Source organism: Schistocerca cancellata, chromosome 7 (assembly GCF_023864275.1).
Source record: "Schistocerca cancellata isolate TAMUIC-IGC-003103 chromosome 7, iqSchCanc2.1, whole genome shotgun sequence".
NCBI lineage: Eukaryota > Metazoa > Arthropoda > Insecta > Orthoptera > Acrididae > Schistocerca > Schistocerca cancellata.
Genome location: NC_064632.1, coordinates 590,097,481 through 590,110,246, shown reverse-complemented (window position 1 = coordinate 590,110,246; position 12,766 = coordinate 590,097,481). Strand labels below are relative to the sequence as shown.

At 37.1% G+C, this 12,766-nt stretch overlaps 1 protein-coding gene across 2 annotated transcripts in view; it reads right to left on the bottom strand.

The window, feature by feature from the left end:
• Positions 1-9,393: 9,393 nt before the first annotated feature.
• LOC126092101 (gastrula zinc finger protein XlCGF17.1-like) overlaps positions 9,394-12,766 on the bottom strand; it is a 183,630-nt gene continuing 180,257 nt past the window's right edge. Inside the window, exon 7 of one of the 2 annotated variants that reach the window (XM_049907532.1) lies at positions 9,394-9,415. In XM_049907532.1, the coding sequence (XP_049763489.1) occupies positions 9,409-9,415 (7 nt within the window). In that variant the 3' untranslated portion in view covers positions 9,394-9,408. Of the gene's footprint in view, positions 9,416-10,017; positions 10,411-12,766 lie in introns of those variants that run through there. The other variant, XM_049907531.1, reaches the window with a different exon arrangement.

Here is a 12,766-nt window from a genome sequence, read left to right as displayed (position 1 = left end):
ATTTTGAGTTCCATAATTTGACCAAAATGGTCTGATACCCCAAGGTTTTAAACAGCTATCTTACAGCTTTTATAGTTGATATATCTTTTAGAATATGGTCAATAGTTGAGAATAAGTGATTGGTTATTCTTGTGGCATTTATTACCTGTTGTGAGATACCATAACTGTACAGGATCTTATAGAATCTTTTTCTGACTTCATACATTTGCATCATATTGAAATTTAAATCTCCACAAATAATAATATGTCCTTTAGTATCTTGTCCAGCTCTTGTATTAATTTAGTGAAAAAGGTTTTGACATAACCTTTAGGAGACCACAGTTTTTAAGTGTATTTTGCTCTATAAACTCTACTACTGGGAGTTCACAATGTTTATCTTCACTCAGACAAATCAGACACTTCTAACTAAGTCCTCTTTTAACATAACTACATGACATTCCACCCCTCTTTATTGTTTTGCTATACTAACAAGCTAATTCCTAAGAAGGTAAAACTATGAATTCAATTTCAGTTCCTTTGCACCAGTGTTCAGTAATGCGATCAACCAAGATATCTGTGGCTTCCATTTTAACTTCTAATTGTTGCAATTTTGTGTCTTATTGACTGCACATTCTGGTGAAATACTGTTACATAATTGAAGTTACTTACCTTGGGCACTTCTGCTTCCTACCTTCTATTAAAAAATCTGTTAGATGGGAAAGTAGCACTGTCCTCTTTTTACTCACACTCACACATGCTTGCCCTACTGCTGCTGCTAATATTACAGCTGTTGATTTCAGCCCTGCTTGTGGTAATGATGCTGCTCCCATCACCATTGTTCTTCTCCTTTTGTCCACTTCACTGCATCCCAGATCTTCTGTTGCTTGTGATTTTATGTTACTTGCTGTTACTACTGTTGTTGTAGCTGTTGATGCTGACACTGATTCCTCTTCTGCCAATGTTATTTAAGCTGTCCCATTTGCAACTTTTGCTTCTGTGGCATCTGTATGTATGAGGGCAGGCTTATCTTCAATAGCCATTTGCTGGTTGCCTTCCTGACTGCAGCCTCTTTTGTCTGAAGGTTATGTTGTCTCCACTGGAATTGGATCATTTATTTCACTGTTTATGTAAATAGTATGGATTAACTCACCAAATTTTTTACATAAATAGGATTTCCGTTTCTTGTTTAAGAGCTTTCCACGTTTTGTGAAGAACATTATTTCCAAATCAGTTACATAAAGAAAGAAAACATTATCCATCGATCTGCAGATTTTTTGGTAAACCTTCCTACACTCTAACTGATTCAATCAGCTCAAGTCTGTTTGTTGCTAGGAGGTCTAAGACTTTACTATCACTAGTTGGTTCTCTATCTGCTCAAAGTAATTTTCAGATAAGATGTTCAGAATAATGTCACATGAATCCCTGTCTCTGACTGCAATTTTGATAACATAACTCTCCCAATCTTTGCCTGGCAAGTGATTATCTAATATGCTATAATAGCTTGCTACTGGCAATTCTTTTGAAAACTTTAAACTTACAGTATCTGAGACACAGTTAAGGAAATATGTCATACAATAATACATTCACTGAAGGATTACATTCAGGTAACTAATGTATACACACAAGTAAATACCTATACGATACTTTTATTCATAACTTTGGATTACATTGGGGTCACCAATGTGGGATTTGGGTAATGAACAAGACGTTCATGATATGTAATGATACTAATGTTACTGATTCACATAGACAATATTTATTTATACACATTATATGGACAGGTACAACTTAAACACTTGGTGTCTCAGAACACACTGCCCCAGATCCAGAGATACTGTTATTGTAGCGATATTCTTGGGGACGGAAGTCCATAGAACTTGTGTCCCCACAGACTCATTTTCCACAACAACAGATCTAACCTATCCTAACCTAACCATACCTCCTTGGTCTGTGTAGCATGCGAGAGACTGTCAAGGAAATTGTTAGTACTGCCCACAAGTGGCACAAGATTTTTGGGTAGTGCAATGTATTTCCAAAGTTTTGGATGTTCTCAATTTTACTGTACAACCTCTCAGTCTCATTCCTAGATGGTGAGTAATATTTTGCATCAGTATATATAGTCTTACTGATTGTCTAGGGACCGTTTTATGCTGCCTACCGTTTTATGCTGCCTTCTTTAAATAGAACAAAACACTGTAGTTGCTGTGACAGCTTTTTGGACATTTTAAATGCTCACTGTGTCTGGATTATTAAAGATATATTTTAAAAAAATCAAAAACTCATGACTTATAGTGATTTTAGTTAAATATCTAACAAAAATGCACAACTCTCAGTACAGTCTGCTAATCTTGGAACTGGAAATGGAGTGTGCTTCTACAGCATGTGTGTATAGTAGATGCGTTCTATGAAAGAGCAATGAAATTAATTTTCATATCTCTGGCATGAAAGTTTATGCTGGAAACCCAGTCATTAAACTGACCATTTTATGCAAATAACTCATCCAAATCTCATGTACTACAGTGCAGTGAAATATTTTAGATGTTTTGTGTCTTCAAGGGAATGTAGGAACACGACAAAATATTTCATAACTTTTGTATAATAAGTATCCCTTCTAAATGTTGTCACTTGCATTTTCTCTGATGTTTTGGCAGGTATTTGCACTTTTGTTTGCACACTGCGTAGCTCGAGTCAGTCCAAACAAATAATGCTCATCGTGCATTTCAAATGTCACCCAGAGTCAATGGAAGGCAAAAGTTTCTTTCCTGTTACAGTAAAAATGATTTTTTAAGCAGAAGCTTATGTGCCTATTCAATAGAGCGATCCAAAATTAGTTAAGTACAATATTTGTTATATCTAGGCATATATGAATTGAAAGGTACAGTAAAACATGAAGCATAACAAGTATTCCAACAGCAACAGAGCAGTGCACTGCATCACATGATGGTAGTGGGTCAGGGTGGTGCTGTTGCTGTTGGAGTACTGTTTTACTGCCCCTGTTAACACAAATTGACCAAATGAATATTGTACAAGACTAATTTGAGTCCACTCTAATGATGATCACCATTGCTTGAAGGACGTGATGAGCAATATGCATTTGGGCTGACTCCATCTACACATAGCAAAACCAAAATTACAAATATTTGCTGAAGCACCAGAGAATGTAACTGATGACTCTTAGGAGGGACACCCTGTATACATTTGGACTCACTGAGAATATTCCAACTGTACTACTTACTCACTGGGTAAATGACTCCACTGGAAGAATTGAAACAGAGAAGTGGTGGCAGAACTATTCTTTATATGAAATACGTAGTAAATACATAACACATATCCTGCAACAAATGTAATATGCCTTGTTGTAGATGAGCACTTCATATTTTCTTTAATTAGATTTTTAAATATTATAGTGATTCATACATTACAGTATCTTCATGACGGGTAGTTTATAAACTACAAAGTCACAGCAGTAGATGGTTCATACAGCTGCAGAGAGCTTGAACAGTACATGTATCACAGCTTTCAGTACTTACAGTAGCTTGGCAGTGTGAGAAAACACTCGCTACATAAGAAGGTGTCTTGTACGCCGACATATAGATCAAGCGTTACCTGTAGAATAGGTGCCAAACAGTCGCAATTTTTAATTAAAAATATTAATAATAAAACTCATTTTTGTATAGCAAATGATATGGGAAGTATCCAAAATTATGGTATTACTATTACAGTGCAATAAACTTCAAGCTTCACTAAATGAAGTGGGAGGAGTAACTCTATAGTACAAAAAAGAAGCACAAAACAGTACCATATTGTGGAGTAGTTTTTTAGAACACCAAGTCAGTCAGTCAAAGATTAGACATGATCCAGATGAGATCTTATAGTTTTTCATTTTTGACTTAATTTTTTTTTATTCCATATAAGAGGTAAATTCCTGTACATTTCAAGGAGCTCATCTATATTACACCCACAATGAAGGTATCCTTGTGGTTCATTTATTAATGTTAGCTGCCCGCAGTTCTATTAAAAGCCATATATTATCAATTTACAGTATGGTAGTCCTACCAATTGCAAGAAACATCATCAGAAGAACTGCAACACAGAGCAGGTTGTAGACTGTGTAAATGTCTTCTCAAGTATGGCCCAACCACATCTTGCCTCCCTCAGAGAAATGGTTTTGACGAATGTGTCTATATGGCACCAAGGTAACTGCTCATGGTTGAAGCATCTGCTTTGAATTATCAGTGCTAGAGGGATGATGTAAAAAGTGGAAGAGTTAACAAGTGAGTTGTATGTTCCATGGGTGCCTTTGCATGATGTACTGTAATGGATCAGTATACAGAATATTAACTTAATTGGATATTAAATAATTGTGGCAACATGCTAACCATTTACAGATGAATTTATATAACAGAAAACAGTGTTTAGATTAATAACACAACTAAGAATGCAACACTTGTGTATTGAATAAACTACAAGTTTTGGATTGTAATTACTCTGTGTTAGAGAATCACTTTTTCAGATTACTTTCAAATTTACCTTTCCACCCATACAGCATTTAATATCAATGGGTGAATCAATAATCTTGGTAATAGCATTATTCATCCCTTTCTCACTTAAAGTCTGTTTTCATGAAGACTAATGTGTTGTGACTCGCTGATCTTTCAAAGTGCTGCCGCGCAGTTACACGCGTCCTCTACATGCGGCGCTGTCTACAGCTATGCAGCAGCAGCACCACCTAAGTGGCCAGCCAGCCAGTGGCCGCTAGACTTGGACTCAGTTATAATTTGACTGTTTAAGTGTACACACATCTTACTCTGTTTACTTGATCTGTGACTTTCATGTATTGCGTCTTCCTTGAAATATATTTGCTCAACTTGAAGTTATTACAACTGGCGATAAGGTAGTGATTTTTCTTTTCCATCGTTGACCCACATGTTTCCATGGCTGCTTTAGAGCAACTATTGCAAGGTCTCATAGAACAGCAAGTGCTTCTCACAAATGCGATTCGTGATTTCGTCGCGGCATCAAATGCAGGGTGTCTCTCGTCGTTGTCTCTACCTACTTTCCCTCCTTACGATGAGACGGCAGAAGACTGGTCTGATTACAAAAAAGTCTTCGACGGCACTTCTTGGCATTTCATGTCGCGGATGAACGAACATGTAAGTCTCTGTTCCTTTCATGGATTTCACCTCAAATGTATCGGTTGTTGTCACAGTTGGCTCCTTTCAAAGATCCTGCATCTTTGTCCTTTGCTGGAATGTGCTCACTTCTGTCCATCTATTTTCAAAAGCAAACACATGTGGTAGCCTCTTGTGTTGCCTTTTATCACTGTCAAAAACAACCGAATCAATCCTATCGCGCTTGGGCTGCTGAACTTCACGGCCTCAGTTGAAAGTGCCAATTTGTTATTGAAGTTCACAAAGAATCCTACACCCATTCCATGGTATGGAATGCTATTATCTGATCGGTGCCTGACAAAGAAGTTAGACAACATGCCCTTCAGTTGGCAAATCCGACTCTACATGAAGTCCTATCCATCGCTCAGTCTTTTGAAATTTCTCGCGCCGCTGGAGCGCAAATAGAGGCATGGGGCAATGTCGGGGAAATACAACCTCTGTGCGATGTTGACAAAACGTGTGGCGTGTCCCCGCTGGCCGATGTGGCCGCAGTATGCTTCCAAGCACAGCCTCGACCTAACCGTAAACAAACCTCTACGAAACTGCAGCAAAACCCACGGCAACTTCCGTGATGTCCGCGGTGTTTTATAAAACATTCATGAGAAGATTGTCCACAATGTTGGGCCGTGTGTCACAAATGCAAAAAAAAGGGTCATGTGTCATCCATTTGCAAATCTGACTGCATACATTATGTTCATGAACATGACGCTGATTCTGATTCTGTGTTGTCTGTCAAATGTACTTCTTCCCTTTCAGGGAAGTTATTCCTCACTGTCCAAATACTTGGTCAAGATGTTTGCATGCAGGTGGATACTGGTTCTGCTGCCACTATCATCTGTTCTCAGATGTATCTTCAGTTGGGTTCTCCAATCCTGTCACCTGTCACTACGCAATTACGGACTTACAATAAACAGATCTCTCTCTTGGGACAATTTGATGCTGAGGTATCTTACAAATCTGTCATTTGCACTGTTCCCATATTTGTGGTCGACCATAGTAATGCGGAGAATCTTTTTGGTTTCGATGCCTTTCGCGTTTTTGGGTTCTCTATAGGTGACTCTGTCAATATCGTCTCTGATGCTATTCCTTATGCTCAATTGGATTCCTTGTCGACGACATTTTTGTCCCTTTTTTCTCCTGGGTTAGGCCGTGCAAACGACTTTGAAGCTCATATCACACTCAAACCCACTGCTTGGCCTAAGTTTTTTCAGGCTTGGCCCATTCCTGTGGCCCTTCGTGATCAGGTCAAACGGGAGCTGGATCGTCTCACTGCTTCAGGGGTCTTGCTTCCTGTCACTTCCAGTGAGTGGTCCTCTCCTGTCATTGTTGTTGCTACACCAAATGGTGATATTCATTTCTGTGGCGATTTCAAAGCCACTGTAAATGCTCAATGCCTTATCAACACTTACCCTATGCCTTGACCTGAAGAATTGTTCATTAAACTTGCTGGAGGCCAGTATTTTTCTAAACTTGACCTGTGAGAAGTTTATCATCAACTTCCTCTCGATGCTGCTTCCCGGCAGTTTCTGGTCCTTAACACACCTTGCGGCCTCTATCAATACCAACAATTGCCACTCGGGGTTGCCAGCACCCCTGCTCTCTTTCAGCAATTCTTGGAACAATTATTGCTCACTGTCCCTGGGTGTATAAATTACCAGGACAACATTGTTGTCATTGTTGTCACTGGCTCCACCACTGACAAACATCTTCAAAAACTCCGCACACTTTTTCATGTCTTACAGACTGCCGGTCTTAAGTGTAATCTTCAGAAATCAAAATTTTTTCAGGCATCTTTCACGTACTTGGGGTTTCAACTCTCTCAGGATGGAATTCGTCCACTTCAGCAAACTGTTGCTGCCTTCCTCACCGTACATCTGTTAAGGAACTGCAGGCCTTCTTGGGGAAAATAGCATACTATCACAAGTTTTTACCATCTGCTGCTTCGGTGGCTCAGCCGTTGCATCGCCTGTTGCATAAAAATGTGCCTTTTCACTGGTCCGCATAATGCAATGCGGCTTTCCAGAAATTGAAGACTATGCTGAAACAGGCCCCATGCCTGGCTACTTATCAACCTGGACAACATCTTGTTCTTGCCATGGATGCCTCTCAATATGGGGTAGATGCAGTCCTTTCGCACCATTTTTCTGACAACCCATTGCTTATGCCTCCAAAACGCTCATGAATACCCAACAAAAGTATTCTCAAATTTGGCCATTACTTATGCTCTTCATAAGTTTGGTGTTTTTCTCTATCGATCCAAATTTCATCTTGTTATGGATCACAAACCACTTGTTTCCTTGTTTCATCTATCAACGTCACTTCCCAACAAGGCTGCACACCACCTCCAGTGTTGGGCTCTTTACTTGTCTCGTTTCAATTATGAGATTCATTTCTGGCCGACGGCTCAACATGCGAATGCGGATGCACTGTCTTGCCTTCCCATGGGTCCTGATCTGGCGTTCGATAGGGACAAACTTTTGTATTTCCACCTGGATGTTGCCAAGCAGTGGGTTGTGGACGGGTTCCCCATCACCGGGGACCGGCTGGCGTCTGCTGCGGGTTCTGACCCTATCCTCTCCCGGGTTTTAAGCTGTATTCAGAAGGGTTGGCCAGATCATCCATCCGCTAAGACTTCTGATCCGTTGCGGAACTACTACGCTTTGCGTTACCGCCTCACAGCTAGGGATTGTGTACTAAATGAAAGTAATCAGTGTAAGTTAACTTACTAATTTGCCCCTCTTTATCATCATTGTCATCAGATACTAAAGGCAACACCTTGCTGTAGTCACCCTTCTCTCCCCCTGGACATCTTCACCATCTGACAACAGTTACTACATTTCATTCCAATGACAACAATTTGTAATATGAAGTTCTGGACCTGCCTCTTGATTTTTTTCACAGGATTTTTTCTTCTAAGATGTTTGTCATGAACGTGGTATGTCAAATTAGGTGTCCAGTTAATTTAATTTTTCTTTTCTGTGTCATGTTAATTGATGATCTTTTCTCTTTAATTTCTTTTAGTATTTGTTTATTAGTTTTTTTCAGAAAGGATTTTTTGCGGCTTTTTTTTACATATCCACATCTCTATTGCTTCTACAAGCAATTGCTTCTGCAACCTCCTCTCCAAGACATACAATAACAAGAACCACAAAACTAGGTGCATTGAGTTGTTTCAGAAGATCAAAAATGTGTTACTTCCAATTTAAATTCTACTAATTGTGAAGCTCCACTAACTATTTTCACTTGTCAGAAAAATGTTCATTGTCTACAGTTGATAAATTATGAAGTACTACTTTCTACATTTTTTGCTGTGTTGTGAGGCATCTATTAGAACTATGATTCAATCCCTTCATTTTTTAAACAAAGTGTTGTTATTTAGACACTCAAATCCCTTGGAGAGGCCCAAGAAAATACAAACTGATATGGTTTTCTTAACTAATCCTTGCAAGATATGGTGAATGAATATATAGATTTAGACCTAGCTTTAAATAATTTTTCTGATGTGGCATCTACGTGTTTATCTGAACAATGGTGCAAGGAAAATCAATTAAGTCTTATAAATATAAGCAGATTTAAATTAGCAACTCATTACTGCCACAGTTTATGTAAAAATGGTAAGGAAAATGAATTAAGTCTTATAAATGTATGCAAATTTACATTAGCAACTCATTACTGGCATAGTTTACATAAAAATGGTAGAGTATGCATTTATAAAGGACAGGATTACAGTTTAAAACAAAAACAGAAGTGGACCATCTAAATATTGAAAAACGTTTTGAATCATGTGCCACAGAGATAAAAACTGAGAAGAGTAAAAAACTAATTGTCATATCAATATATCACCAGTGGGTAAAATTTTTTAAAAGCGTCATGACAGATGTAGCACTTTCTATAATAATAAAGTGAAATTATTTTTATGTGGGGATTTCAACATTATTATGTTGATTGAAAATGAAGAAAGGAGACAGTTTCTGAGTACCCTAAACAGCTTTAAAGCGGAACCACTCTTTACAGTTATCAGATATAAGTGGGAATATAAAAGACATTTTTGCCCGGAAAAAGTAAATACTTTTATTCAGATGTTAGCAAAGGAAACATGGGAAAATGTATTTTAAAAAACAACCAGTGACTCATACAAAGCTTTCTCGAGAACTTTTAAGTCTCTATTTGAGATGTGTTTTCCAAAAAAGCTTACAAAAATCAGTGTCATGCCAAGGAACAACGTCCACTGGATGTCTCCTGCTGTCAGAGTATCTAGTCAAAGTCTGAAACATCCCAGTCAAATTAAAAAGGACAACAAGGATAAACACTTTAGAGACTATGTTAAGACATATAAGAACATTTATAGCAAGGTGATTAAAAAAGTGAAAACAATACACAATGACAAAGTAATTTTGAGTCAGCAAACACACAAAGATCAGTATAGAATGTAGTACAAAAAAGAAATAAATGAAAATCTTAGAAGTCAAGAGGACATTGTTTTAAATTATGATCATGGTGGGTTACTAAAAAGTCTTATCGTAGTAAGTTACAGAATAGTGGAACTTCTGTCCCAAGTGAAGAAGTGTCAATTCAGTATTGCTATGCCTCACAAATAAGTCAGAAGTTCTAAGAATAAGAAAAACAAGAGGAATAAAATGTCTTCAGGGATTGATGAAGTACCTGGTTCAGTCCTCATAAACTGTGCTGCCATCATATCAAAACCACTATTACACATTATAAATATATCATTATCAGAAGGAGAGTTTCCTCAAAGACTAAAAATTAAAAAAATAAAACCACTGTGTAGAAAGAGTAATACATATGAAGTGGGAAATTATAGTCCAATAGCTTTATTATTTTCAAAAGTAATAGAGACAGCCATGAAACACAGAATTACAAATTTCCTTGAAAAATTCAATCTCTTGTCTGCAAACCAGCACAGTTTTCACAAAGGAATGAGTACAGAGTCAGCTATATCCCATTTCACTGACAGTATCATAATGGGACTAGATAGAAACAACAGTACAATAGGAATAAATCTGGACTTATCGAAGGGTTTTGATACTGTCCAACATGATACCTTGCTAGATACAAGCTGTTGGTATATGATGTGTTGTAAAAAAATGGTTTCAGTCTTATCTCCACAATAGAAGACAGATAGTAGAAATTGTCTCAGCCAACATTAAAAACCAAAGTATTCCTTACAGATCTGATTTTCGGATTGTTCCAATTGGGGTACCACATGGAAGTCTTCCAGGGCCTCTCTGATTTCTAATTTCTGTAAATGACATCAAAATTCCAGTCGGTGGTACTCATATAACCCTGTTTGCTGATGGTACAAATGTTGTTGTAACTGATGTAAACCAAATATTGCCAACATCTGAAACTATAGTTTAGGGATATTTACAAAAATGATTTGAAATGAACAAGTTAACTTTAAATATTTCAAAAACTAATTACTTCCATTACACAAAAACAAAGTCACAAAATGACCTGGACCGCACAATACAAAACAAAGAAGTTAAGAGAGTAGGAGTAACAAAATTTTTATGTGTTCATATAGATGAAAATTGCTAGCAAGTTAAGTTCTGCTTGCTTTGCACTACATGTAATTAGTAATGTGTCTAGTAAACAGTGTAGCAGAACTGTCTACTTTGCTTACATTCACACTGCTGTTATCTACAGCCTCACTTTATGGGGGTCATAACACGTCAAATCTGAAAACCATCTTGACACTACAGAAAGAAGCTATTGGAATAATTACCAACAGTTCAAGGCTAATACCCTCCAAGCAGCTATTTCAACAGCTAAACATTCTACTTTTACAATGCCTCTAAATGCAAAAAAGTGTAATTAACATAAAAAGGAGCATTGAAAATTTAAAAACCAACATGTATCCATGTAAAAAGAGTATACAAGGCTATTGCACAGAAACAAATAAACTTTCAAGGTACAAAACTGTGTAACAAACCTCCAGCACATATAACAGAAATAAAAACTTGTCTACATTTAAGGAAGCAAAGCAAGTTTTTAATGACCAACCACTATTCCAGTGTAAACAAATACCTTCAGCAACCCAGTAGCAAACAATTATACCCAAGTACTACGCTGATACTATATGCCAGAGTCAATGTCACAAGTTTACTACTACTACTACTACTACTACTACTACCTCTACTTTAGATATCATTATCTGTTGAACAACACTCATGAAATCCAAATTATCACTTGATAAGTGCTTTATTATTGCCAACACGGAAAGCTATTGTGTCATAAATTACCAATTCAAAATACTTTGAAAATGGTGTCAGTGGAGAAACAGATTAATAATTTTTGCCATTTTATGTAAAGTTTTTTGAATTGCATATTTCAATCTCTGTCAAAAAAATACCTAGAGTATTATATATCTTAAAGAGGATGATACTTCTTACACGACAACAGCTCTTCAAAACTATATTGGAAATATCATCAGCTACATGGGGTATGAGCTTTTATTTTTGAGAGAGATTATTATTTCTATGATTTCAGATAGGAGGGTAGGTAAGACCCTGATTTTTCTGTTCAGTTCCTTTTGGAAAAAATAGAAGCTAGAGAGATTGTCAATCAAAATTTTAGTTTGTCATTGGCAAAGAGACTACGGCAGTTTAAAACAGGGCATAGAGAAAATAAACATTCATTAAGCAGTGTAACTCATGAACTGGATCATAGGAAGCAAGTCAGGGGTAATCTGTTACAAGCAGTAGAACAATTAGAGGTGCAAACCATGCATGATTCTCCAAAAACTGTAAAAGACAAGACTGATCAGATGAAACATTTAATTGAGCAACAGTAAGATGATCTGTTTTGAGCATTACCCCAAAGTGTTTTCAAGTAAACACAGGAAGAAGAGACAGCCAACATGTTTTGCTGTTACTTAACAGGGACTTGTATTCAACAAAAGTAAACTCAAATAATTCTTTTAAGCCATGGTTTCTAACAGTATATGTTTTAAAACATTTGTAAATTAGCAGCCTATCTGCTACTGAGTGAACAGTATTTTGCAAAACATGAGCACAGCCAACAACAACAAGTGATTTTACTGAGCAGGGTGATGCAGTGGTTAGCACACTTGACTTGCATTCAGGAGTACAGTGGTTCAAACACACATCCGGCCATCCAGATTTAGGGATTCCACGATTTCCTTAAATTATTTCAGGCAAATGCGAGAATGGTTCCATGGAAACGGCATGGCCGATTTCCTTTTCTAATCCAATGGGACTGATGAACTTGCTGTTTGGTCCCCTCCCCAAATCAACCAACCAACCAAGTGATTTATTTAATTTTGCTTGAAGTTTCTGGTAACCATTATGAATTCCATTATGGTTGCTTCCCCAAAACTAGTATTTGCATTGTTTGCAGAAAATGTAGCTACTTTGTCAACTGAACCATATTTTGTGAAAATTTTCTCAATAAAATGAATCTGAGTATCAGCTGTTTCATTTGGAACATCGCTAATATCCAAAATTTTGATCTTTGTGCTGAAACCAGGAATGTGATATTGTACCATTAATGGAATCACTTTTATTGCTTTACATTTTCATGCATCAGTCATAATAAAAGAATATTTAAAAAATATTTTGGTTTTTGCAATCCCT